Below are 27,405 nucleotides of genomic sequence, written 5' to 3' on the forward strand. Positions count from 1 at the left end.
GTATCCTACATTGCAAAGGACTATGAGGAGGGAAATGAAATGTCTGCTAATATCCCAGCAAGAAGGAAGACCCAGGAAGTTTAAAGGAATTACCTGTTCTCTCAGCAAGCAGAGAAATACTGCTAACTGCTATGTTTGGCTGAGTGATTGTCATGTGACAAGCCCCTTCCCCCATCTGTGGTTTTAAGCTGTGTTTTCTCAGCAGCAGAGGAGAAGCAACTGGACTCTGACGTGAGCAGTCCCTAAGTGGGGTTACCCCTCTCCCTCTCCCTCCTTCTCTCTGTCTCTCCATTCCAGCTTGAAAGCTTTCAAAACCTGCTTGTTGAGTGACCACCTTTGCATATTCCGGCTACGATCAGAAACCAGGTTGGAGGATATTATCCACATTGCTATCTCCAAGAGACTCACCGAGCCAGTCATCTACCTCTTCAAACTAAAAGCCTCAGGGCCACTGAATTCAGCTAGAAGCCAGCTGAATCACCAAACTTCACAGACTGTATACTTTTTTTCTGGACTCTAACTCAACCAATCTACCTTTCCCCAATCTACAACCTATTTGTGTGTGTGTAAACCTCTAGTGTGTGAGAGTGAAAGTTGGCACATTGTTTATTATTTTTATTAGTTTGGTTGAGGTACAATAAAGTTAGCCTCTTTCTTTCTTGTCTCAAGAAAACCTGACTGGTTCTTGTTATAATCATAGCAAATAAGTAATCAAGCAGCTACTGAATAGGCCAGTACATCCATTTTCAGAAGGAATTAAACCTGTTGTGGTCTAATAAGGAGAGGGCAAAGAGGGAAGTCCTTCAACCGCTCCTTACTTGACCATAACACAAATTTGGGGGTTCACATCTGGGCTCACACTCAGACAAGCGGGAAATTGGAAGCAGGAAACCACATTGATCCCTAGCAATAATTTAAAAGCTTCAATACAGGTTTTCTTGTGGTTTTCAGTGCTAGGGTACTAAAATGTCCACATTCGAGACCAGTACCTTCCTAGAACTTGTGCCAGGTTAAAATCCCTATCTGTTGAAGAGTTGAGGAACGTAGCTGGGAAGTTGGAGATTACTATCCATCCAAAAGCTAGGAAACCCGAAATCCTAAAACTTGTGGCCAACCATTTTAAAATTGACATTGAAGAACCAGAGAGAGGCATAGAATCTGAAACAGACATAGTAACATCAGCTAAGATACAGCTAGAACAGAGGAGATTAGAATTCCAGAGAGAGAATTTCAGGAAAGGGAAAAAGAGCTTTCCAAAGGGAGTTAAGGTAGTTCGAACTGAATAGGGGAAGACCCCTATATGAAGGCACCGCTAGTAAGGGAGTTACCCTTAGCTCAGGACCGGGTGCTGAGCTCTTAATGTTCTCCCAGTAGGTACCAAAGTTCAATGAGTGGGATGTGGAAGCAGTTTTCATCTGTTTTGAAAAGTTTGCAAAACAGTTGAAGTCGCCAGCAGACAGCTGGGCACTGTTATTGCAGAGCAAATTAACAGGAAAACCCCATGAGGTTTATTCACTGTTTCCTAATGAGAGTTCATCAGATTTTGAGATGACTAAAAATACTATCCTGAGTGCATCTGAGCTAGTACCAGAAGCATACCACCAGAAGTTCCGAACTCTCCGAAAGCAGCCAGAACAAACTTACAGCAAGTACGAAAGGATTAAGCAATTCACTTTCAACCAATGTATACGGGCACTTAAGATGGAGTCCACCTATGAAAACCTTAGAGGTGATCCTCCTTGAGGAGTTCAAAAACTCGCATCCCCTTTCCATAAAAAAATCATGTGGAGGAACAAAAGGTTCCAAGAGCCAGGCAGGCAGCAATCCTGGATGATGATTATACACTTATTCACAAGCCCCTTCCCCAAGGGAAACCCTTCCCTAGTCACCTCCAAAAACCTGAAAAGGATAGAAGGTGGGAGAGTGATAGGAGGATGAACAGCCATGAGAGAGAAGGGAGAGCTGGAAACACAGGGTCCTCCTCAGGCCAAAAAGGAAAGTGCTGAGTACAAGAGTGATGCCCGGAAGCCTGTATGTTTACATTGTAACAAGGCAGGTCACCTTCGAGCTGACTGTTGGAAGTTACAGGGAAAACCCATTGATTTAGTCAGGGTACACAAGACCAGTGAAGGAAAGCACAGCAGACCAGTCTGTGGCTTTAACTGCGGCAGTAAAACCCAGTAAACCTACCACTGAGAGTGCGGGAAAATGTACCACAATCCCTAAGAGGTACTAGGATTTTGTGTCCAAAGGAAAAGTGACCCCATACCCTCGAGTAAGGCGAGTATACCCGTAGGGATACAGGGGCCACCCAATCCCTTCTGCTAGAAAAAGACATGACCTTTCCCCCAGAGACTGCATTGAATGCTAGAGTACTAGTAAATGGTATGGGAGGAAAGTATATGCCCATACCTTTATACCAGGTGCACCTGGAGTGCGACCTTGTTTCAGGACTGGTAACCATGGGTATTGTCCCTGTGGACAGGGTCGACCTGCTCCTGGGTAATGATCTGGTGGGGTGAAGGTGATAGCTTCCCCAGTAGTTTTAGAAAGACTGAAAGTGATCAGGGAGACAGAGGAGTTACAGGAAAAGGTCCCTGGCATTTCTCCTGACACTGTGGTGACCCAGTCCATGACCAAACGAGCTCAGACAGAGGAAGATAGGAACAGGAGTAGGCCATTCAGCCCCTTGAGCCTGTCCCACCATTCAATGAGATCATGGCTGATCCGCGGCCTAACTCCATATACCTGCCTTTGGCCCATATCCCTTACTATCTTTGCTTAACAAAAATCTATCTATCTCAGATTTAAAATTAACAACTGTTGTAGCTTCAACTGCTGTTTGTCGGAGAGAGTTCCAAACCTGTACCACCCTTTGCGTGAAGAAGTGCTTCCTAACATCTCTCCTGAACGGTCTGGCCCTAATTTTTAGACTATGCCCCTTAGTTGTACAATCTCCAACCAGTGGAAATAGTTTATCTTTATCTAGCCTGTCTTTTCCTGTTAATATCTTGAAGACTTCGATCAGATCACCCCTTAACCTTCTAAATTCTAGCAAAAACAGGCCGAATTTGTGTAATCTCTCCTCGTAACTTAACCCCTGTAGTCCAGGTATCATTCTTGTAAACCTACCTTGCACTCCCTCCAAGGCCAATATATGCTTCCTAAGGTGTGGTGCCCTGAACTGTCCAGGAGGCTGAACTGGCACTGCAAATTGATGACCCTATTGTCTGGTTATCTGAAGCCTTCTTTGGGAGGTTAGAGGACCCAGAGGATGGGTTAAACAGATCGTCTTTGGTTGAGGCTCAACAAGCAGACCCAGGATTTTAAAAAGTTGGAACAGACTGCCCAAACTGAAGCTGAAGCAGAGGGAGTTCCAGAGTGCTGCTATTTAAAGGATGAGGTGCTGATGAGGAAGTGGAGACTTCCTCTCAGACCTGCAGACTGAGAGTGCACAATGGTTCACCAGATAGTGGTGCCACCAAGGAACCATAGGGAAATATTGAGAATATCCCACGAGACTCCAATGGCTGGACATGTCTGTATCAGAAAAACACAAGCTCGCATCCGGCAGCATTTTCACTGGCCACAAGGACGTGGTGGAGTTCTGTAAGACTTGCCACACGTGCCAGGTTGTGGGGAAGCCTCAACCTGCAATAAAACCTGCACCCTGAATTGCCATACTGGCTTTTGGGGAACCAATCAGCAGAGTGCTGGTAAATTGTGTGGGACCCTTGCCAAAAACAAAAGTGGGTGACCAGTATCATCATACCATTATGGATGTGGCTACTCGATTTCTAGAGGCTATCCCTCTGAGAACTATCTTTGTCAAGGTAGTGGTGGAGGGGCCAATCCAATTCTTCACTCGATTTGGGCTGCCTGCTGAGATCCAGTCGGATCAGGGCACAAATTTTATGTCCAGTAATTTTCAAAAGGTCATGGGTAATCTGGGCATAGCGCAGCTAAAGTCCTCAGCCTTTTTTTATTCATTTATGGGATGCGGGCATCGCTGGCTGGGCCAGCATTTATTGCCCATCCCTAATTATCTTTGAGAAGGTGTTGATAAGCTGCCACCTTGAACCGCTGCAGTCCATGTGAGGTAGGTACACCTGTAGTGCTGTTAGGAAGGAAGTTCCAGAATTTTAATCCAGCGACAGTGAAGGAGCAGCGATATAGTTCCAAGTCAGAATGGTGTGACTTGGAGGAGAACTTGCAGATGGCGGTGTTCCCATGCATTTGCTGCCCTTGTCCTTCTAATTGGTCGAGGTCACTGGGTTGGAAGGTGCTGTCTAAGGAGCCTTGGTGTGTTGCTGCAGTGTATCTTGTAGACGGTACACACTGCTGCCACTGTGTCAGTGGTGGAGGAAGTAAATGTTTGTGGATGGGTGCTAATCAAGCAGGCTGCTTTGTCCTGGATGGTGGTGAGCTTCTTGAGTGTTGGAGCTGCATCCATCCAGGCAAGTGGAGAGTATTCCATCATACACCTGACTTGTGCCTTGTAGATGGTGAACAAGCTTTGGGGAGTCAGGAGGTGAGTTACTCGCCTCAGGATTCCTAGCCTCTGACCTGCTCTTGTAGCCACGGTATTTATATGGCAACTCCAGTTGGTCAGTGGTAACCCCTAGGATGTTGGTGGGGGATTCAGTGATGGTAATGCCATTGAATGTCAAGGGGAGATGGTTAGATTCCCTCTTGTTGGAGATGGTCATTGCCCGCCACTTGTGTGGCGCAAATGTTACTTGCCACTTATCAGCCCAGGTCTGGATATTGTCCAGGTCTTGCTGCATTTCTACACAGACTGCTTCAATATCTGAGGAATCGTGAATGATGTTGAACATTGTGCAATCGTCAGCGAACATCCGGACTTCTGACCTTATGATTGAAGGAAGGTCATTGATGAAGCAGCTGAAGATGGTTGGGCCTAGGACACTACCCTGAGGAACTCCTGCAGTGATGTCCTGGAGTTGGGATGATTGACCTCCAACAACCACTGCCATCTTCCTTTGCGCTAGGTATGACTCCAATCAGCAGAGAGTTTTCCCCCTGATTCCCATTGACTTCAGTTTTACTAGAGCTCCTTGATGCCATACTGGGTCAAATTCTGCCTTGATGTCAAGGGCAGTCACTCTCTCCTCACCTCTGGAGTTCAGCTCTTTTGTCCATGTTTGAACCAAGGCTGTAATGAAGTCTGGAGCTGAGTGGGCCTGGCGGAACCCAAACTGAGTGACACTGAACAGGTTATTGCTAAGCAAGTGCCGCTTGATAGCACTGTTGACCCCTTCCATCACTTTACTGATGATTGAGAATAGATTGATGGGTTGGTAATTGGCTGGGTTGGACTTGTCCTGCTTTTTGTGTACAGGACATACCTGGGCAATTTTCCACATTGCCGGGTAGATGCCAGTGTTGTAGCTGTACTGGAACAGCTTGGTTAGGGGCGCGGCAAGTTCTGGAGCACAGGTCTTCGGTACTATTGCCAGAATATTGTCAGGGCCCATGGCCTTTGCAGTATCCAGTGCCTTCAGTCGTTTCTTGATATCATGCGGGGTGAATCGAATTGGCTGAAATCTGGCATCTGTGATGCTGGGAACTTCAGGAAGAGGCTGAGATGAATCATCAACTCGGCACTTCTAGCTGAAGACTGTTGCAAATGCTTCAGCCTTATCTTTCGCACTGATGTGCTGGGCTCCCCCATCATTGAGGATGGGGATATTTGTGGAGCCACCTCCTCCAGTTAGTTGTTTAATTGTTCACCACCATTCACATCTGGATGTGGCAAGACTGCAAAGCGTAGATCTGATCCGTTGGTTATGGGATTGCTTAGCTCTGTCTATCACATGCTGCTTACGCAGTTTGGCATGCAAGTAGTCCTGTGTTGTAGTTTCACCAGGTTGACACCTCATTTTAAGGTATGGTTGGTGCTGCCCCTAGCATGTCCTCCTGCACTCTTCATTGAACCAGGGTTGGTCTCCTGGCTTAATGGTAACGGGAGAGTGAGTAATATGCTGGGCCTTGAGGTTACAGATTGTGGTTGAATACAATTCTGCTGATGGCCCACAGTGCCTCATGGATGCCCAGTTTTGCATTGCTAGATCTGTTCAAAATCTATTCCATTTAGCATGGTGATGGGGCCACACAGCACAATGCAGGGTATCCTCAATGTGAAGATGGGACTTCGTCTCCACAAGGACTGTGCGGTGGTTACTCCTACCAATACTGTCATGGACAGATGCACCTGCGGCAGGCAGATTGGTGAGGACGAGGTCAAGTATGTTTTTCCCTCTTGGTTCCCTCACCAGCTGCCGCATACCCAGTCTAGCAGCTATGTCCTTTAGGGCTCGGTCAGTAGTGGTGCTACCGAGCCACTCTTGGTGATGGACATTGAAGTCCCCCGCCCAGAGTACATGCGTACCCGCCCAGGCATACCCTTGCCACCCTCAGTGCTTCCTCCAAATGGTGTTCAATGTGGAGGATTACTGATCCATCAGCTGAGGGAGGGTGGTAGGTGGTTATCAGCAAGAGGTTTTCTTGCCCATGTTTGAACTGATGCCATGAGACTTCATGGGGTCCGAAGTCAATGTTCAGGACTACCAGGGCAACTCCCTCCCAACTGTATGCCACTGTGCCGCTACCTCTGCTGGGTCTGTCCTGCCGGTGGGACAGGACATACCCAGGGATGGTGATGGCAGTGTCTGGGACATTGTCTGTAAGGTATGATTCTATGAGTATGACTATGTCAGGCTGTTGCTTGACTAGTCTGCGGGACAGCTCTCCCAACTTTGGCACAAGCCCCCAGTAAGGAGGACTTTGCAGGGTCGATAGGGCTGGGTTTGCTGCTGTTGTTTCTGGTACCTAGGTCGATGCCAGGTGGTCCATCCGGTTTTGTTTTTTTAATTGATTTCTTAGCAGTTAGATACAATTGAGTGGCTTGCTAGGCCATTTCTGAGTTCATGTAAGAGTCAACCACATTGCTATGGGTCTGGAGTCGCATGTAGGCCAGACCAGGTAAGGACAGCAGATTTCCTTCCCTAAAGGACATTAGTGAACCAGATGGGTTTTTACAACAATCGACAATGGTTTGATGGCCATCATTACACTAGTTTTATAATTCCAGATTTAGTAATTGAATTCAAATTCCACCTTCTGCTGTGGTGGGATTCGAACCTATATCCCCATAGCAATACCCTGGGTCTCTGGGTTACTAGTCCAATGACAATACCACTACGCCACTGCCTCGCCTACCACCCAGTCACAAGAGGCATTGGAGCAGTACCACCAGACCTTAAAGACAATGATCAGGGCATTCTGCTATGAGTACCCCCATGACTGGACACAGGGCTGGGATTTCTTCTGTTTGCTACCAGAGACTCACCCAATGAGTCCACTGGCTTTAGTCCCTTTGAATTAGTTTATGGACACGAGGTGAGGGGTCCTCCTAAAACTAATCAAGGAGAGGTTTTTGGGATACAGGGACAAATCTTCCCTGTTAGACTACATCTCCATGTTCTGAGAATGGCTCACGAGAGCCTGTGTGGTGGCTTAAAAACCAGCTATGAAAAAGCAGGCAGATAAACATGCCAAGGCCAGAACTTTTCAGCCTGGAGACCATGTGTTAGTGCTATCACCAATACAGGGAGAACTATTGATAGCCCAGTTCTCTGGCCCGTACTCAGTAATAAAGAGAATTAACCAGGTGAATTATATAATTGACACCCCAGATCGTAGGAAAAAGTAAAGTCTGTGCCACCTCAATATGTTAAAATGGTATCACTGCCGGGAAGGGGACAAACAAGTACAGGTCTGTCAGGCAGTCAAGAAAGAGAAGGGCAAAAGGGACAGTGAGGATGAGTTACAGGGAGGCCTGGAGGATTCCCAGATCAAATCCCCTACCGTCCAGTTAGCTAACACTGAAAAGTTAAGGAAATTAGACACTCTACTCTCCTATTTAAACACAGAACAGAGAGGAGACCTAACAAGGCTACTCACAGCATTTAAAGGGATCTGCAGGGACAAACCAAGGTGTGCAACCCTAACCCTACACAATGAGGATGTAGGAGAGACCCCTCCCATAAAACAAGATCCCTATTGCCTAGGTTGCAGGAAACTGACCTAGGTTCGGGAGGAAATTCAGATTGAAGACCTAGAAATTCAAGATTTACATTCTGAAGGAAGACTCTAAGCCCAAAAAGGTTTCTTGTGGCAGATTTGGAGGGCAGTGATGATGGTGGTGACTGCAAGTCAAGTATCCTAACCGAGGAGGAATTGTGGGCAGGCTGCACAAGCACAGGAAAAAAACATGTACAAAAAGCATTGGATGATTTTCACAAAGTTATGAACAACGTTGAATCCAGAATTGAGTTCACTGATATAGAGAAACTGGAAAAGAAAGATATTGTAGAAATACATGAGGCTGGAGCACAAGCCAATTGAGCCCAGGCAAAGCAGTTGGAGTTATAGAGAGTCATAGAGAGATAGAGCACTGAGACAGGCCCTTCAGTCCACCGAGTCTGCCGACCAGCAACCACCCATTTATACTAATCCTACATTAATCCCATATTCCCTACCACATCCCCACCATTCTCCTACCACCTACCTACACTAGGGGCAGTTTAAAATGGCAAATTTACCTATCAACCTGCAAGTCTTTGGCTGTGGGTGGAAACCCACGCGGTCACAGGGAGAGCTTGCAAACTCCGCATAGGCAGTTCCCAGAACCGAACCCGGGTCGCTGGAGCTGAGAGACTGCGGTGCTAACCACTGTGCCGCCCTAATTCTGGAGTTTCCCTGTTGTGCTCGTGCACAATCCCGGATTTTAAAAAATTAGAGTATGGCAATGACAGTGAGACTGATATATATTTGTGTGTGTACAGTTTATTAAATTTGTGGCCTCATAATGCAAAGTTCCTGTTGCCACATTTCATTTAATGTGGGCAGATGTTACACCAATGTGTTTTGTTGAATGATTTTCTTTGGTTCACTGACTAGCGATCTGAAATTCTATATATTTTTTCAAGCCATTTAAAAAAAGACAAGCTACCAGCAATGTCATCCTTTCAGCTTAAGATGATCACCGAGTTTTCTGCACTGTATCCTACATTACAAAAGACTGTGAGGAGGGGGATGAAATGTCTGCAAATGTCCCAGCAAGTACCAAGACCCAGGAAGTTTAAAGGAACTACCTGTTCTCTCAGCAAGCAGAGAAATACTGCAGACTACAATGTTTGAATCACTGACTGACTGTCATGTGACAAGCCCCTCCTCATCTGTGGTTTTAAGATGGTGTTTTCTGTACAGCAGAGGAGAAGCAACTGGACTCTGACATGAGCAAACCCTAAGTGGGGGTCTCTCTCTCCCCTCTCATTCCCCCCATCTCGCGCCCCCCTTGCCCCCCTAGCTCTCATCTACCTCTTCAAACTAAAAGCCTCAGGACCACCTGAATTCATCTAGACTAACAATGTTAAAAAGACAAGTCAAAAGGCAAGGAGGGGCTTGTCACATGACAGTCAGTCAGTGATTCAAACATTGCAGTCTGCAGTATTTTTCTGCTTGCTGAGAGAACAGGTAGTTCCTTTAAACTTCCTGGGTCTTGGCACTTGCTGGGACATTTGCAGACATTTCATCCCCCGCCTCACAGTCTTTTGTAATGTAGGATACAGTGCAGCAAACTGGTAGGTGAATTAACAGCGCAAATAGATATAAACGGTTATGATCTGGTTGCGATTACGGAGACATGTCTGCAGGGTAACCAAGGATGGGAGCTGAACATCCAGCGGTATTTAATATTTAGAAAGGACAGGCAAAAAGGGAAAGGAGGTGGGCTAGCATTGTTAGTAAAGGAGGAAATCAATGCAGTAGTGAGGAAGGATTTTGGCTTGGAAAATCATAAGGTGGAATCTGTCTGGGTAGAGCTAAGAAACACCAAGAGGCAGAAAATGTTGGGGATTGTCTATCGGCCCCTTAACAGTAGTGGAGATGTAAGGGATGGCATTAAACAGGAATTTAGAGACGCATGCGATAGGGTACAGCTGTAATCATGGCTGACTTTAATCTACATATAGATTGGTCAAACCAAATTTGCATTAATACAGTGGAGGAGGATTTCCTGGAGTGTGTACGTGATGGTTTTTTAGACCAATACGTTGAGGAACCAACTAGAGAACCGGCTATCCTAGACTGGGTATTGTGCAATAAGAAAGTATTAATTAACAATCTTGTTATGCGGGATCCCTTGGGGAGGAGCGACCATAACATGATAGAATTCTTCATTAAGATGGAGAGTGAGGTAAGTGAATCCGAAACTAGAGTCCTGAATCTAAGTAAAGGAAACTACGAAGGTATGAGGCGCAAGTTGGCTATGGTAGTTTAGGGAACTTTGCTCTAAGTGTTGACAGTGGATAGGCAATGGATAATATTTAAAGAACGTGTGCATGAATTACAACAATTATTCATTCCTGTCTGGCGCAAAAATAAAACTGGAAAGGTGGCTCAACCGTGGCTTACAAAAGAAATTAGGGATAGTATTAGATCCAAAGAGGAGGCATATAAAATTGCCAGAAAAAGCAGCAAGTCAGAGGTTTGGGAGCAGTTTAGAATTCAGCAAAGGAGGACAAAGAGGTTGATTAAGTAGGGGGAAATAGAGCATGAGAGTAAACTTGCAGGGAATGTTAAAAACTGACTGTAAAAGCTTCTATAAATATGTGAAGAGAAAAAGATTAGTGAAGACAAAGGTAGGTCCCTTACAATCAGAAACGGGGGAAATTATAATGGGGAACAAAGTAATGGCAGAACAATTAAACACATACTTTGGTTCTGTCTTCACAAAGGAGGACACAAATAACCTCCCAGAAATATTAGGGAACCAAGGGTCTAATGAGAAGCAGGAACTGAAGGAAATCAGTCTTAGTAAAAAAAAAAAAATAGTGCTAGGGAAATTAATGGAGTTAAAGGTTGACAAATCCCCAGGGCTTGATAATCTACATCCCAGAGTACTAAAGAAAGTGGCTCTGGAAATAGTGGATGCATTGGTGGTCATCTTCCAAAATTCTATAGACTCTGGAGCAGTTCCTACAGATTGGAGGGTGGCAAATGTAACCCCACTATTTTAAAAAGGAGGGAGAGAGAAAACAGGGAATTACAGACCAGTTAGCCTTACATCAGTAGTAGGAAAAATGCTAGAGTATTATAAAGGATGTAATAGCAGAACAGCTGGAAAGCATAAACGGGATTGGACAAAGTCAGCATGGGTTTACGAAAGGGAAATCATGCTTAACAAATCTACTGGAGTTTTTTGAGGATGTAATTGGTAGAATAGTTAAGGGAGAACCAGTGGATGTGGTGTATTTGGATTTTCAGAAGGCTTTTGATAAGGTCCCGCATAAAAGGTTAGTGTGCAAAATTAAAGTACATGGGATTGGGGATAATATACTGGAATAGATTGAGAATTGGTTGACAGACAGGAAACAGAGTAGGAATAAACGGGTCTTTTTCCAAGTGGCAGGCAGTGACTAGTGGGGTACCACAGGGATCAGTGCTTGGGCTACTCTCAATATATATTAATGGCTTGGTTGAGGGAACTAAATGTAACATTTCCAAAGTTTGCAGATGACAAACTGGGGGGAATGTAAGCTGTGAGGAGGATGCAAAGAGTCTCCAGTGTGACTTGGACAAGTTGGGTGAGTGGGCAAATGCATGCAGATGCAGTTTAATGTGGATAAATGTGAGGTGATCCACTTTGGTTGTAAAAACAGAAAGGCAGATTATTATCCGAATGGCGATAGATTGGGAAAGGGGGAGGTGCAATGAGACCTGAATGTCCTTGTACACCAGTCGCTGACAGCAAGCATTCAGGTGCAGCAAGCAGTTAGGAAGACAAATGGTATATTGGCCTTCATAGCGAGAGGATTTGAGTACAGGAGCAAGGACGTCTTACTGCAGTTATACAGGGCCTTAGTGAGACCACATCTGGAGTATTATGTGCAGTTTTGGTGGAAGCAGATACGATAGCGACGTTTAAGAGACATCTTGACAAATATATGAATAGGAAGGGAATAGAGGGATATGGGCCCCGGAAGTGCAGAAGGTGTTAGTTTAGGCAGGCATCAAGATTGGCGCAGGCTTGGAGGGCCGAATGGCCTGTTCCTGTGCTGTACTGTTCTTTGTTCCTTATCTGAGGAAGGATGTTCTTCCCATGGAGGGAGTACAAAGAAGATTTGCTAGGCTGATTCCTGGGATGGCAGGATTGACATATGAGGAGAGATTGAGTCGACTAGGCCTATATTCACTGGAGTTTAGAAGAATGAGAGGGGATCTCATGGAAGCCTATAAAATTCTAACCGGACTAGATAGGCTAGATGCAGGGAGGATGTTCCCGATGGTTGGGGAGTCCAGAACCAAGAGTCACAGTCTCAGGATATGGGGTATGCCATTTAGAACAGCGATGAGGAGAAAGTTCTTCACTGAGGGTGGTGAACTTGTGTAATTCTCTACCACAGAAGGCAGTGGAGGCCAAGTCATTAAATATGTTCAAGAAGGAGATAGATATATTTCTTAATGCCAAAGGGGTCAAGGGATATGGGGAGAAAGCAGGAACAGGGTACTGAATTAGACGATCAGCCATGATATTCTTTGGCGGAGCAGGCCCGAAGGGCCGAGTGGCCTACTCCTGCTCCTATTTTCTATGTTTCTTTGTTGGAAGCCAGCCACATCACCAAACGCCACAGACTGTATACTGCTTCTTTCTATTGACTCTAACACAGCCAACCTACCTTTCCCCACTCTTTAACCTACTTGTGTGTGTGAGAGAGTGAAAGTTGGCGCCTTGTTTATTATTGGTTTGGTTTAGGTACAATAAAGTTAGCCTCTTTCTTTGTTAATTCAAGAAAACCTGTCCGATTGGTTATTGTTATGATCATAGCAAGTAAGTAATTAAACATATACTGAATTGGCCAGTACATCCATTTTAAGAAGGAATTAAACCTGTTGTAGTTTAACAAGGAGAGGGAAAAGAGGGTAGCCCTTCAACGCTACTCACTTGAACGTAACACCTATATAAGTTAGACAAAAAAAACTGTTCCCATTAACTAATGGGACAAGGACTAGGGGACACATTTAAGGTTTTGGGTAGGAGATGCAGGGGGCATAGAATCATAGAAAGAGGCCACATGACCCATCGTGTCTGTGCCAGCCAAGAAACAATCCACCCATTCTAATCCCACCTTCCAGCATTTGGGCCGTAGCCCTGCAGATTATGGCATCTGAGGTGCATATCCAGACTCCTTTCAAATGAGTTGAGGGTTTCTGCCTCAACTACCCTTTTCAGGCAGTGAGTTCCAGACTCCCACCACCACCTTTTCCTCATCTCCCCTCTAATTTTTCTACCGATCACTTTAACACTGTTCCCCTTAGTTACTGACCTTTCTGCTAAGGTGAATAGGCCCTTCACTTCCACTCTATCCAGGCCCCTCAAAATTTTGTCCATATGAGAGAGAACTTTTTTATGGAGCGGGTGGTAATGACTTGGAGCTCACTGTCCACAAGGGTGATGGAAGCTGAGACAATCGATGACTTCAAAGGAAATTGGATGGCCACTTGAAGGAAATAAACTTGCAGGGCTACGGAAATCGAGCGGGGCAGTGGGACTGACCGGATAGCTCTGTGGAGAACCAGCATGGATTCGATGGGCCGAATGGCATCCATCTGTGCCGTAAATGCCTCTAAAATGACTAAATATCTGGTTACTCACCCACATGCTAGAGGAAATGAAATAAGTGGGGAGAAACTATCAAAAACGTTCATTATTTTGAATACTTCTGTTAGTTCTCCCCTTAACCTTCCCTCTCTAAGGACAACCCAAACTTCTCCATTCTCTGCACATAACTGAACACCCTCACACTAGTATCATCCTGGTAAACATTCTCTGTACATTCAAGAAGGCTGTGACATCTTTCCAAAAGTGTGATGCCCAGAATTATACACAACTCTCCGAGCTGAGGCCTGATCAGTGATTTGTAAAGTTTAGTATGACATCCTTGTTTTTGTATTCAATGCCTGTACTTACAAAGCCACGTGTCCTATATGCTTTCTTAACTACCTTATCACCTTGCCCTTCAAAAATTTGTGAATATGCACCCCCAGGTCCCTTTGCTCTTGCACCCCCTCAAAATAGTACGCTTTTAAATTATACTGCTTCTGCATGTTGTTTCTCCCTAAGTGTGTCACTTCACATGTATACCCATTAAATTGCATCTGCCATGTGTCTGACCATTTCACTTCTGTCTGTCCTCCTGAAGTCTGCTATTATCGTCTCCACTATTCAACACATTACCAAGTTTTGTATCAACCATAAACTTTGAAATTGTACCCCTATACCTAAGTCCAGGTCACTTATATATAACCAAAGGTTCTGACAACAACCTCTGAGGGACCCTAATAAATAGTTCTCTCTTCAGAAAAGCAGTCATTCATCACTAGTCTCTGTCTCCTGTCCCTTTGTCGATTTCGTATCCAAGTTACCACTGTCCCTTTAATGCCATGTTGCTTATATTTTACAAATAAGTCATAAGTTATGCAGTACTTTGAAAGTCCATATATACAGCATCCAGTGCACTGCCATCATCAACCCTCGGAGTTCTTTGAAGTAACAGAATCAGGTGAGTCATTCACAAGTTGCCTTGAACAAATCTATGCTGGCTATCCTTTATTAGCCCATGCTTCTCCAGATGAGAATTAATTTTATCCTTGACAATAGTCTCTTCTAGTATTCCCACCACTGACATTAGACTGATTGGCTTATAGTTACCTTCCCTTTTTTGAACACTCCCCTATTTGTATAAATGAGGAAGAATGTTGGGTTATGTCTATATTGTCTGGTTCTCCTCTTTCACTAAAAGATGTTCTTTCTACAACAAAATTCCCTTCAATCATGCAGTGTGTTTCATTGCTGACCAGGTGGTGATTGGAACTATTAATTGTTCAGGGTGTACTTGTGCTATCACTTGTTCGGGATCCCAGCAGGTGGTCATAAATGAGAGCTTGTATGCATCAAAGTAGGCGAAGACCACCAGATGCACACTGCGCAGTTCTTGAAGGAACATTTTCCTAGATTATTTTTTCTCCCTTAAAGTTCCTTTTTGAAATCTAGCATATAATTAAAAATTAAGGGAAAGCAATATCAAAAGTAGGTAATCTAGCATTTCCCTTTAATTATTTAGAAGTTATTTTATGGTAAGATATGATGTAATATTATTCAACATGAAGTGTTTTAGCTATTGGGCTTCTGTTGCAGCAGTCGCTCTCGATATAAGATATTAAAACCTGATTGCAAAATTAAAATGAATTTTATTTACAAAAGAGGGTGTGTATTGCAGTGATTATAATTTCAAAAATCAGATTCTGTTAAGCAGTTCTTGCGGTTACCAACTTTCTTGTGTATTGTATGCAAACATAAAATTTCCTTTCAAGAGGTCACACAAGCAACATTTGTGTTGCAGAGAAAAAGAGAAGGAAAGTGTCCTGGAACACACTCAAAGAGCCCAAGACGAGGTCTGTGAGAAATGGGCTGAGCAGAAAATGCAAGAGGAGCATGAGGCACAGCAAGAATCTCTGGATAAAGAAAGAGAGCTGGCCAGGAAAAGGGAGCAAGAGCGTAGAAGAAGAGAAGCAGTAAGTAACCCAGAACAGTTCTTTCTGACAAACTAACACTGTTGCTATTTATTTCACAAATGATTAAATAGTCAAAATGTGGATCGTACTGTGCTGAAAGTTGTAGTTTTTGTGATTTTTTTTTTTTTTCCTCCCCATTTCTAAGAAGCTGTTTCCACCCACAGACAATTTTTCATTCACAGTAATAACCTAATACAATTCATTTGTGTCATGACAGTTGAGACTTCATTAGACTTATAGTGAGTTGCTTCTTTGCATTTATTAAAAAATGCTTAAATTTTCATGCTATAATACAATGCAGTAGATTGGCAGATGGGAGTAATTTTTAGGGAATGGCAATTTGCCTTAAGCCAATTATTTTTTTGATTTGATGTCCAATACACCTACCCATAATTTAACAAGTTTCCTTATTCTCCATACATCCATGCAGTTGTCCCTTGAACTTATCCATGCCTTCAGCTTCAGTGGTCTTTCTAGTAATTTATTTCACGTATCTATTAACCAAAAAGGTGCAAGGAACCAAAGGTGATAGCGAAGCGAGGAATAGGGAGAGAGAGGAGTTGAACACGTGGCTGCAGGGATGGTGCAGGAGGGAGGGTTTTGGTTTCCTGGATAATTGGGGCTCTTTCTGGGGTAGGTGGGACCTCTACAAACAGGATGGTCTTCACCTGAACCAGAGGGTTACCAATATCCTGGGGGGGAGATTTGCTAGTGCTCTTCGGGGGGGTTTAAACTAATTCAGCAGGGGAATGGGAACCTAAATTGTAGTGCCAGTGTACAGGATGTTGAGAGTAGTGAGGTCAGGGATATGGTTACAAGGACGCAAGAGGGCACTGGCAAGCAAGAACCTGGTTTAAAGTGTGTCTACTTCAACGCCAGGAGCATCCGGAATAAGGTGGGTGAGCTTGCAGCATGGGTTGGTACCTGGGATCTCGATGTAGTGGCCATTTTGGAGACATGGGTAGAGCAGGGGCAGGAATGGATGTTGCAGATTCCGGGATTTAGATGTTTCAGTAAGAACAGAGAAGATGGTAAAAGAGGGGGGGGGTGTGGCATTGTTAATCAAGGAGAGTATTACAGCGACAGAAAGGACGTTTGAGGACTCGTCTACTGAGGTAGTATGGGCCGAGGTTAGAAACAGGAGAGGTGAGGTTACCCTGTTAGGAGTCTTTTATAGACCTCCGAATAGTTCGAGATGTAGAGGAAAGGATAGCGAAGATGATTCTCGACAGGGGCGAGAGTAACAGGGTAGTTGTTATGGGGGACTTTAACTTTCCAAATATCGACTGGAAATACTATAGTTCGAGTACTTTAGATGGGTCAGTTTTTGTCCAGTGTGTGCAGGAGGGTTTTCTGACACAGTATGTAGACAGGCCAACCAGGGGCGATGCCACATTGGATTTGGTACTGGGAAATGAACCCGGCCAGGTGTTAGATTTAGATGTAGGTGAGCACTTTGGTGATAGTGATCACAATTCGGTTAGGTTTACCTTAGCGATGGGCAGGGACAGGTATATACCGCAGGACAAGAATTATAGCTGGGGGAAAGGAAATTATGATGCGATTAGGCAAGATTTGGGATGCGTAAGATGGGGAAGGAAACTGCAGGGGATGGGCACAATCGAAATGTGGAGCTTATTCAAGGAGCAGCTACTGTGTGTCCTTGATAAGTATGTCCCTGTGAGGCAGGGAGGAAGTTGTCGAGCGAGGGAGCCGTGGTTTACTAAAGAAGTTGGCGCTTGTCAAGAGGAAGAAGAAGGCTTATGTTAGGATGAGACGTGAAGGCTCAGTTAGGGCGCTTGAGAGCTACAAGCTAGCCAGGAAGGATCTAAAGGGAGAGCTAAGAAGAGCAAGGAGAGGACACGAGAAGTCATTGGTGGATAGGATCAGGGAAAACCCTAAGGCTTTCTATAGGTATATCAGGAATAAAAGAATGACTAGAGTTAGATTAGGGCCAATCAAGGATAGTAGTGGGAAGTTGTGTGTGGAATCAGAGGAGATAGGGGAAGTGTTAAATGAATATTTTGCGTCAGTATTTACAGTAGAGAAAGAAAATGTTGTTGAGAATACTGAGATTCAGGCTACTAGGCTAGATGGGATTGAGGTTCACAAGGAGGAGGTGTTATCAATTTTGGAAAGTGTGAAAATAGATAAGTCCCCTGGGCCAGATGGGATTTATCCTAGGATTCTCTGGGAAGCTAGGGAGGAGATTGCAGAGCCTTTGTCCTTGATCTTTATGTCGTCATTGTCGACAGGAATAGTGCCGGAAGACTGGAGGATAGCAAATGTTGTCCCCTTGTTCAAGAAGGGGAGTAGAGACAGCCCTGGTAATTATAGACCTGTGAGCCTTACTTCGGTTGTGGGTAAAATGTTGGAAAAGGTTATAAGAGACAGGATTTATAATCATCTTGAAAAGAATAAGTTCATTAGAGATAGTCAGCACGGTTTTGTGACGGGTAGGTCGTGCCTCACAAACCTGATTGAGTTTTTCGAGAAGGTGACCAAACAGGTGGATGAGGGTAAAGCAGTGGATGTGGTGTATATGGATTTCAGTAAGGCGTTTGATAAGGTTCCCCACGGTAGGCTATTGCAGAAAATACGGAAGTATGGGGTTGAAGGTGATTTAGAGCTTTGGATCAGAAATTGGCTAGCTGAAAGAAGACAGAGGGTGGTGGTTGATGGCAAATGTTCATCCTGGAGTTTAGTTACTAGTGGTGTACCGCAAGGATCTGTTTTGGGGCCACTGCTGTTTGTCATTTTTATAAATGACCTGGAAGAGGGTGTAGAAGGGTGGGTTAGTAAATTTGCAGATGACACTAAGGTCGGTGGAGTTGTGGATAGTGCCGAAGGATGTTGTAGGGTACAGAGAGACATAGATAGGCTGCAGAGCTGGGCTGAAAGATGGCAAATGGAGTTTAATGCGGAAAAGTGTGAGGTGATTCACTTTGGAAGGAGTAACAGGAATGCAGAGTACTGGGCTAATGGGAAGATTCTTGGTAGTGTAGATGAACAGAGAGATCTTGGTGTCCAGGTGCATAAATTCCTGAAGGTTGCTACCCAGGTTAATAGGGCTGTTAAGAAGGCATATGGTGTGTTAGCTTTTATTAGTAGGGGGATCGAGTTTCGGAGCCACGAGGTCATGCTGCAGCTGTACAAAACTCTGGTGAGACCGCACCTGGAGTATTGCGTGCAGTTCTGGTCACCGCATTATAGGAAGGATGTGGAAGCTATGGAAAGGGTGCAGAGGAGATTTACTAGGATGTTGCCTGGTATGAAGGGAAGGTCTTACGAGGAAAGGCTGAGGGACTTGAGGTTGTTTTCGTTGGAGAGAAGGAGGAGGAGAGGTGACTTAATAGAGACATATAAGATAATCAGAGGGTTAGATAGGGTGGATAGTGAGCGTCTTTTTCCTCGGATGGTGATGGCAAACACGAGGGGACATAGCTTCAAGTTGAGGGGTGATAGATATAGGACAGATGTGAGAGGTAGTTTCTTTACTCAGAGAGTAGTAAGGGCGTGGAACGCCCTGCCTGCAGCAGTAGTAGATTCGCCAACTTTAAGGGCATTTAAGTGGTCATTGGATAGACATATGGATGAAAATGGAATAGTGTAGGTCAGATGGTTTCACAGGTCGGCGCAACATCGAGGGCCGAAGGGCCTGTACTGCGCTGTAATGTTCTTAAAAAAAAAAAGAACCAAGGTGGGGGATGGAGGAGAGAAGAGTTCAAATATTCAACTCTAATTAACTTAGTTGCCTCAAGGAATGGTCATTTTTATTATCAGTCATAGTCATATACAGCACAGAAGGGGGCCATTCGGCTCATCAAGTCCATATTGGCTCTCCATGGCTAACCAGTCAGTCCCACTCCTAGATCCCCATAACCCTGTAAGTTTATTTCCTTCAAGAGGCCATCTAATTTCCTTTTGAAGTCATTATCTCCACTTCCACCACCCTTGTGAGCAGTGAGTTCCAGGTCATTACCACCCACTGCGTGAAAAAAAAGTGCTTCCTCATATTCCCCCTCATCTCTTGCCCAAAACCGTCAATCTGTGTCCCCTAGTCCTTGTACCATTAGTTAATGGGAACAGTTTTTCCTTTTCTAACTGATCTAAGCCTATCATAATCTTGTACACCTTTATCAAATTTCCCCTCAATCTCCTTTGAACAAGAATAACCACAGCTTTTCCAACCTGACCTTGTAACTATAATCTCCTCCCATCCCAGGAAACATTCTGGTAAATCTCTTCTGCATCCTCTCAAGGACCCTCACATCCTTCCACAGTATGGTGACCAGAACTGGACTCCAGTTGGGGCCTAAGCGGTGCTTTAAAAAGATTCAGCACAACTTCCTTGCTTTTGTAATCAATTTCTTTATTTATGAAGCCCAAGATCCCATATGCTTTACTAACCACTCTCTCAAGATGTCCTGCCACCTTCAAAGATTGATGCACATGCATCCCCAGGTCCCTCTGCTCCTGCACATTCTTTAGAGCTGTGCCATTAGGTATATATTGCTTCTCCCTATTCATTCTGTCAAAATGTATCACCTCACGCTTATCAGTATTAAATTCCATCTGCCACCTGTCTACCTATTCCACTAGCCTATCTATGTCCTGTTGCAGGCAGTTCATATAATCCTCACTGTTTGCCGTACCTCCAAGTTTGGTGTCATCTGCAAATTTTGAGATTATACTCTGTTTTTCCAAATCCAAGTCATTTATACCTATGAGCCTGTTCCGTCATTCAATAAGATCATGGCAGATCTGATTGTAATCTCGACTCCACATTCCCACCTACCCCCGATAACCTTTCATCCCCTTGCTTATCAAGAATCTATCTACCTCTGCCTTAAAAATATTTAAAGATGCTGCTTCCACTGCCTTTTAGGAAGAGACTTCCAAAGACTTAAGACCCTCAGAGAAAAAATTTCTCCTCATCTCTGACTTAAATAGGTGCCCCTTTATTTTTAAATAGTGACCCCCTAGCTCTAGATTCTCTCATAAGGGGGAACATCCTTTCCACTTCCATCCTGTCAAAACCCCTCAGGATCTTTTATGTTTCAATCAGGTCGCCTCTTGCTCTTCTAAACTCCAGCGGATACAAGCCTGCAAATAGTAAAAATAGCAGTGGTCCCAGCACTGACGCTTGGAACACCACTGTCCACTATCCTCCAGTCTGAAAAATAGCCATTTACCACATTTTTTATCCAGTTGGGCACGGCCCCTCCTATTCCATGAGTCTCAGTTTTGTTAATCAGCCTTTTATGTGGTACCGTATCAAACACTTTCTTAAAATCCATATAAACAACATCCACTACATTCCCTTAGTCAACCTTCTCATCAAAAATTCAATTAGATTAGTCAAGCATGATCAGCCTTTTACAAATCCATGCTGGCTATCCTTAATTAGAGAGCGAGAGAGAGATACAGCACTGAAACAGGCCCTTCGGCCCACCGAGTCTGCTCTGACCAACAACCACCCATTTATACTAATCCTACATTAATCCCATATTTTCTACCACATCCCCACCTTCCCTCAATTCTCCTACTACCTATCTACACGAGGGGCAATTTACCATGGCCAATTTACCTATCAACTTATCAATTAACTCGAACATAGAACATAGAACAGTACAGCACAGTACAGGCCCTTCGGCCCACGATGTTGTGCCGAACCTTTAACCTACTCAAGATCTAAGTAACTACCTACCCTTCATTCTACTATCATCCATGTACCTATCCAAGAGTCGCTTAAATGCCCCTAATGTATCTGCTTCTACTACCACCGCTGGCAGCGCATTCCACGCATCCACCACTCTCTGTGTAAAGAACCTACCTCTGACATCTCCCCGAAACCTTCCTCCAATCACCCTAAAATTATGCCCCCTGGTGATAGCCCTTTCCACCCTGGGAAAAAGTCTCTGACTATCCACTCTATCTATGCCTCTCATCATCTTGTACCCCTCTATCAAGTCACCTCTCATCCTTCTTCGCTCCAATGAGAAAAGCCCTAGCTCCCTCAATCTTTCTTCGTAAGACATGCCCTCCAGTCCAGGCAGCATCCTCTCTAAAGCTTCCACATCCTTCCGATAATGAGGCGACCAGAACTGAACACAATATTCCAAGTGTGGTCGAACCAGGGCCTTATAGAGCTGCAGCATAACCTCGCGGCTCTTAAACTCAATCCCCCTGTTAATGAAAGCCAACACACCATATGCCTTCTTAACAACCCTATCAACTTGGGTGGCAACTTTGAGCGATCTATGGACATGGACCCCAAGATCCCTCTGTTCCTCCACACTACCAAGAATCCTGTCTTTAAGCCTGTATTCCGCATTCAAATTCAACCTTCCAAAATGAATCACTTCACTCTTTTCCAGGTTGAACTCCATCTGCCACTTCTCAGCCCAGCTCTGCATCCTGTCAAAGTCCCGTTGCAACCTACAACAGCCTTCCACACTATCCACCACTCCAGCAACCTTCGTGTCATCGGCAAACTTGCTAACCCAGCCTTCCACTTCCTCATCCAAGTCATTTATAAAAATCACAAAGAGCAGAGGTCCCAGAACAGATCCTTGTGGAACACCACTGGTCACCGAGCTCCATGCTGAATACTTTCCATCTGCTACCACCCTCTGTCTTCTATGGGCCAGCCAATTTTGTATCCAGACAGCCAACTTTCCCTGTATCCCATGCCTCCTTACTTTCTGAATGAGCCTACCATGGGGAACCTTATCAAACGCCTTGCTAAAATCCATATACACCACATCCACTGCTCTTCCTTCATCAATGTGTTTTGTCACATCTTCAAAGAATTCAATAAGGCTTGTGAGGCATGACCTGCCCCTCACAAAGCCATGCTGACCGTCTCTAATCAAACCATGCTTTTCCAAGTAATCATAAATCCTGTCTCTCAGAATCCTCTCCAATAATTTTCCCACTACTGACGTAAGACTGACTGGTCTATAATTCCCAGGGTTATCCCTATTCCCTTTCTTGAACAAGGGAACAACATTTGCCACCCTCCAATCATCTGGTACTGCTCCAGTGGACAGTGAAGACGCAAAGATCATCGCCAAAGGCGCGGCAATCTCTTCCCTCGCTTCCCGTAATATCCTTGGGTATATCCCGTATGGCCCCGGGGACTTATCTGTCCTCATATCATTCAAAATTTCCAGCACATCCTCCCTCTTAACCTCAACCTGTTCAAGCATATCAGCCTGTTCCACGCTGTCCTCACAAACGACCAGGTTTCTCTCTCACTAGTGAATACTGAAGCAAAGTATTCATTTAGGACCTCCCCTACCTCCTCCGACTCCAGGCACAAGTTCCCTCCACTATCCCTGATAGGCCCTACCCTCACTCTGGCCATCCTCTTGTTCCTCACATAAGTGTAAAACGCCTTGGGATTTTCCTTAATCCTACCCGCCAAGACTTTTTCATGTCCCCTTCTAGCTCTCCTAAGTCCATTCTTCAGTTCCTTCCTGGCTACCTTGTAACCCTCTAGAGCCCTGTCTGATCCTTGCTTCCTCAACCTTAAGTAAGCTTCCTTCTTCCTCTTGACTAGCTGTTCCACATCTCTTGTCATCCAAGGTTCCTTCGTCCTACCATCCCTTCCCTGCCTCATCGGGACAAACCTATCCAGCAGTCGCAGCAAGTGCTCCCTAAACAACCTCCACATTTCTGTCGTACATTTCCCTGAGAACATCTGTTCCCAATTTATGCTCCCCAGTTCCTGCCTAATAGCATTGTAATTCCCCCTCCCCCAAAATCCAAGTGTCGGATTTTTTCCCCCTGATTTATGATTTCTAAAATCTTACCCACCACTATGTTCAACTAATTGGCCTGTAGTTGCTCGGACTGTCTTTGCACCCTTTCTTGAATAAGGGTGTTATGTCCAGGCAATCTATGATGACTCCCATATTGACCAGATGTTTTTCACTCAGTAATGAACCTTCTTTGTCTTTACAATTTTGGGTCTTTTCTAACCTTATCTCAGATTATTTTGGCTCTCATCTTGGAAACATACTCATGGTTAATTTTGAGTACCCATCTTGCCTTGAGATTTCAAAAAACCTTTCATTAATGTGCCCAGGAAATCGGATTGAATAACCCTGTCTGGAAATTGCTTTTAGTTATTGGGCACATCTATACCTTCATACGATCATCCTCCAACAATTGAAGGTGGTAAAGCAACCCATAGACCATTTTTCTTTGCAGTTTAAAATATGAAGCAAATTTATTTTACAGAAGACAAGCAAGCAGGAGTAACAGCCATCTAGTTATATATTTACAGTAGACATCCTTATGCCCAACACTAAGTGGGCAAAATAGTATGACAATCCTAAGAACTAAGCCGATGCTTTGTAAATAGCATCTGAATTTTCGTTTTCCAGAACTTTTTTAACCACTTAGTAACTTAAACCATTTCCTGGAAATTCAAACTGATTTTCTCTTGCAGGAGTCATAGAGACATGAAACAGGCCCTTCGGCCCACTGCGTCCATGCCGACCATAATGCCTATCTATACTAATCCCACCCGTCTGCATTAATTCCATATTCCTCTATGCTTTCCTCATTCAAGTACCTGTCCAGATGCCTCTTAAATGTCGCTATTGTTCCTGCCTCCACCACCTCCTCAGGCAGCTCATTCCAGATACCCACTATTCTTTGTGAAAAATTTACCCCTTTGGTCCCCTTTAAACCTCCTCCCTCTCACCTTAAATCAATGCCCTCTAGTTTTACTCACCCCTACCATGGGAAACAGACTCTGGCTATCTACCCTATCTATGCCTCTCATAATTTTATATACCTCTATCATGTCCCCTCTCAGCCTCTTACGCTCCAGGGAAAACAGACCCAGCCTATCCAGTCTCTCTTTATAACTCAAGCCTTCCAAACCAGGCAACATTCTTGTGAATCTTTTCTGCACCCTCTCTAGCTTAATCACATCTTTCCTGTAGTGCGGTGACCATAACTGCACACAGTACTCCAAATGCGGCCTAACCAACGTTATGTACAACTGTAACATGACGTCCCAACTCTTTTACTCAATGCTTCGGCCGATGAAGGCAAGCATGCCATACGCCTTCTTCACAACCCTGTCTACCTGTGTTGCCGCTTTCAGGGAACTATGTACTTGCAGCCCCAAGGTGTCTCTGCTCAACAACACTCCCCAGGGCCCTGCCATTCACTGTATATGTCCTGCCCTGGTTTAACTTCCCAAAATGCAAATCTTCACACTTGTCTGCGTTAAATTCCATTTGCCACTCCCTTGCCCACTTTCCCAGTTGATCTATATCCTGTTGTAACCTTAGACAACCTTCTTCACTGTCCACTATACCACCAATTTTGGTGTCATCTGCAAACCTATTGAGTTGATCCTCTGAAATTTCCAAATGGATTTGTTTTAAATAGAACAACACCTTTTATAAGTTGAGATTCAGATTTGCTCAAACAGACAAGGCCACTCAGCTCCAGACCTCATCACAGCCTTGGTCCAAACATGGCCAAAAGGGCTGAACTCAAGATGGGGTGAGAGTGACTGTCCTTGACATCAAGGCAGCATTTGACAGTGTGGCATCAAGGAGCCCTAACAAAATTGAGGTCAGTGGAAATTAGGGAAAACTCCATCTCTCCACTAGTTGGAGTCATACCTAACACAAAGGAAGACGGTTGTGATTGTTGGAGGCCAAATATATCAGCCCCAGGACTTTGCTGGAAGAGTTCCTCAACCATCTTCAGCTGCTTCATCAATGACCTTCCCTCCATCATAAGGTCAGAAGTGGGGATGTTCACTGCTGAGTGCAATGTTCAGTACCATTTGCAACTCCTAATATGTAGAAACCGTCCATGCCCACTTGCAGCAAGACCTGGACAACATTCAGGCTTGGGCTGATAAGTGGCAAGTAACATTTACACTACACAAGTACCAGACAATGACCATCTCCAACGAGAGAGAATCTAACCATTTTCCCTTGATATTTAACAGCATTGCAATTGCACAATTCCCCACCATCTGCATCCTGGGGTTACCATTGACCAGGAACATTTACCTGATCAGTCATATAAATACTGTGGCTACAAGAGCAGGTCAGAGGCTGGGAATTCTGCAGTGAGTAACTCGCTACCTGAGTCCTCAAAGCTTGTCCACCATCTACAAGATACAAGTCAGGAATCGGATGGAATACTCTACACTTGCCTGGATGGGTGCAGCTTCAACAACACCCATGAAGCTCGACACCAGCCAGGGCAAAGCAGCCCACTCCAATCTCCCCATCCACCACCTTAAACATTCAATCCCTCCACCACCGGCACACGGTGGCAGCAGCGTGTAATATCTACAAGATGCAGTGCAGCAACTCACCAAGCCTCCTTCAACTGCCCCTTCCAAACCCGTGTCCCCTACCACCTCGAGGGACAAAGGCAAAGGATGCATGGGAGCACCACACCTGCAAGTTTCCCTCCAAGCTATACACCATTCCGACTTGGAACTATATCTCCATTCCTTTTCCATTGCCGGGTCAAAAGCCTGGAACCCCTTCCTGAGCATCGCTGTGGATGTACCTATACCACACACACTGCAGCAGTCAAGAAGGCGGCTCACCACCACCTTCTCGAGGGCAGTTCAGGATGGTCAACAAATGCTGACCATGCCATCCTATGAACAAATAAAAATAAATATTTATTTCCTTTTCTTTACAGATGGCAACTACCATTGACATGAATTTGCAAAGCGATATTATGGCAACATTTGAAGAAAATCTTTACTAGCAATCTTGGAAATAATTTGGACTGTGGTCATACAGAAGTAAATAGCCTATCTGTATGATGGTTGAGATGATCTGAAATGATAGGTTTTGAGTTTACAGTCTTCTAAGCGCATTCTGGACACTGGATCTTAACAGACTCTTATATCAGCTTGACCACCAAATGCTTGTTGGAATGTTCCCTGTATACAGAGGAAGAAGGAAGAAATTGCGCTTGCATAGCACTTATTTTTTAACATCTCTCAAATGTCCCAAAGCTCTTCACGTAAATGAAATGCTTTGTGCAGTTACTATTATGTGGGCAAACTGTATGGGGCTGCGTTTCCCAGTTGACAAAGCAAACTTGTATATGGGGTAACCCTATCCTTTAAGACTGTCTTTTGAAAACCTGAAATTAAAAAAAAAAGTGATCTGTATTCAGTATTTAGGTGTATAACATTAAAAAAAATGACCACAGAGAAATTAAAATATCATCTATTTGCACAACTGCCTTACAGCTCAGTGCAGTTATAAAAATTTGAAATACAGGTGCAATTAACTGGTTTACTGCAGTGATATACTTTCAAATACTTGCATTGGGAAAGAATTGAAGAAGCGAGGAATAATATTCCAAGTTAACTCAGGAAATCATACTATTCAAACAAGTTGATGGTTACAGTAGGGAAGAAGTTGTGATGTACTTTTTTTCTACCCTAACATTTTGACCTTGGCATTAAAATAATTTAGTTAATAAATATACATTGATTTCCTTTTCACAGAAGGTATTAGACATGTAATAAGTAGATTTTCTTTAAAAATGTCTATGAATGATCATATTTTCTGTAATTAGGTTGTGTTTTCAGAATTTGTACTTCCCTAGTTTTACTGTTTTGGAACTGACAACTTATTTTCAGTTGCTAGCAACTAGATAAACAAAAGTGAAGAATTTGCCCTTTCAAAAACAATTTGCAGTGGTCTTTGCAAATGGTATTATTGA

General features: G+C 44.2%; 1 protein-coding gene across 1 annotated transcript in view; it reads left to right on the plus strand.

Annotated features, from left to right (window-relative positions):
• Window positions 1-26,453, plus strand: part of LOC137373185 (bromodomain-containing protein 3-like) — a 192,330-nt gene extending 165,877 nt beyond the window's left edge. Inside the window, exons 19-20 of the mRNA XM_068038041.1 lie at window positions 15,489-15,660; window positions 26,365-26,453. Of these exons, the coding sequence (XP_067894142.1) occupies window positions 15,489-15,660; window positions 26,365-26,433 (241 nt within the window). The 3' untranslated portion in view covers window positions 26,434-26,453. The remainder of the gene's footprint in view (window positions 1-15,488; window positions 15,661-26,364) is intronic.
• The last annotated feature ends 952 nt before the right edge of the window (window positions 26,454-27,405 follow it).

The sequence above is a fragment of the Heterodontus francisci genome, chromosome 8 (genome assembly GCF_036365525.1).
Source record: "Heterodontus francisci isolate sHetFra1 chromosome 8, sHetFra1.hap1, whole genome shotgun sequence".
NCBI classification, from domain to species: Eukaryota; Metazoa; Chordata; class Chondrichthyes; order Heterodontiformes; family Heterodontidae; genus Heterodontus; species Heterodontus francisci.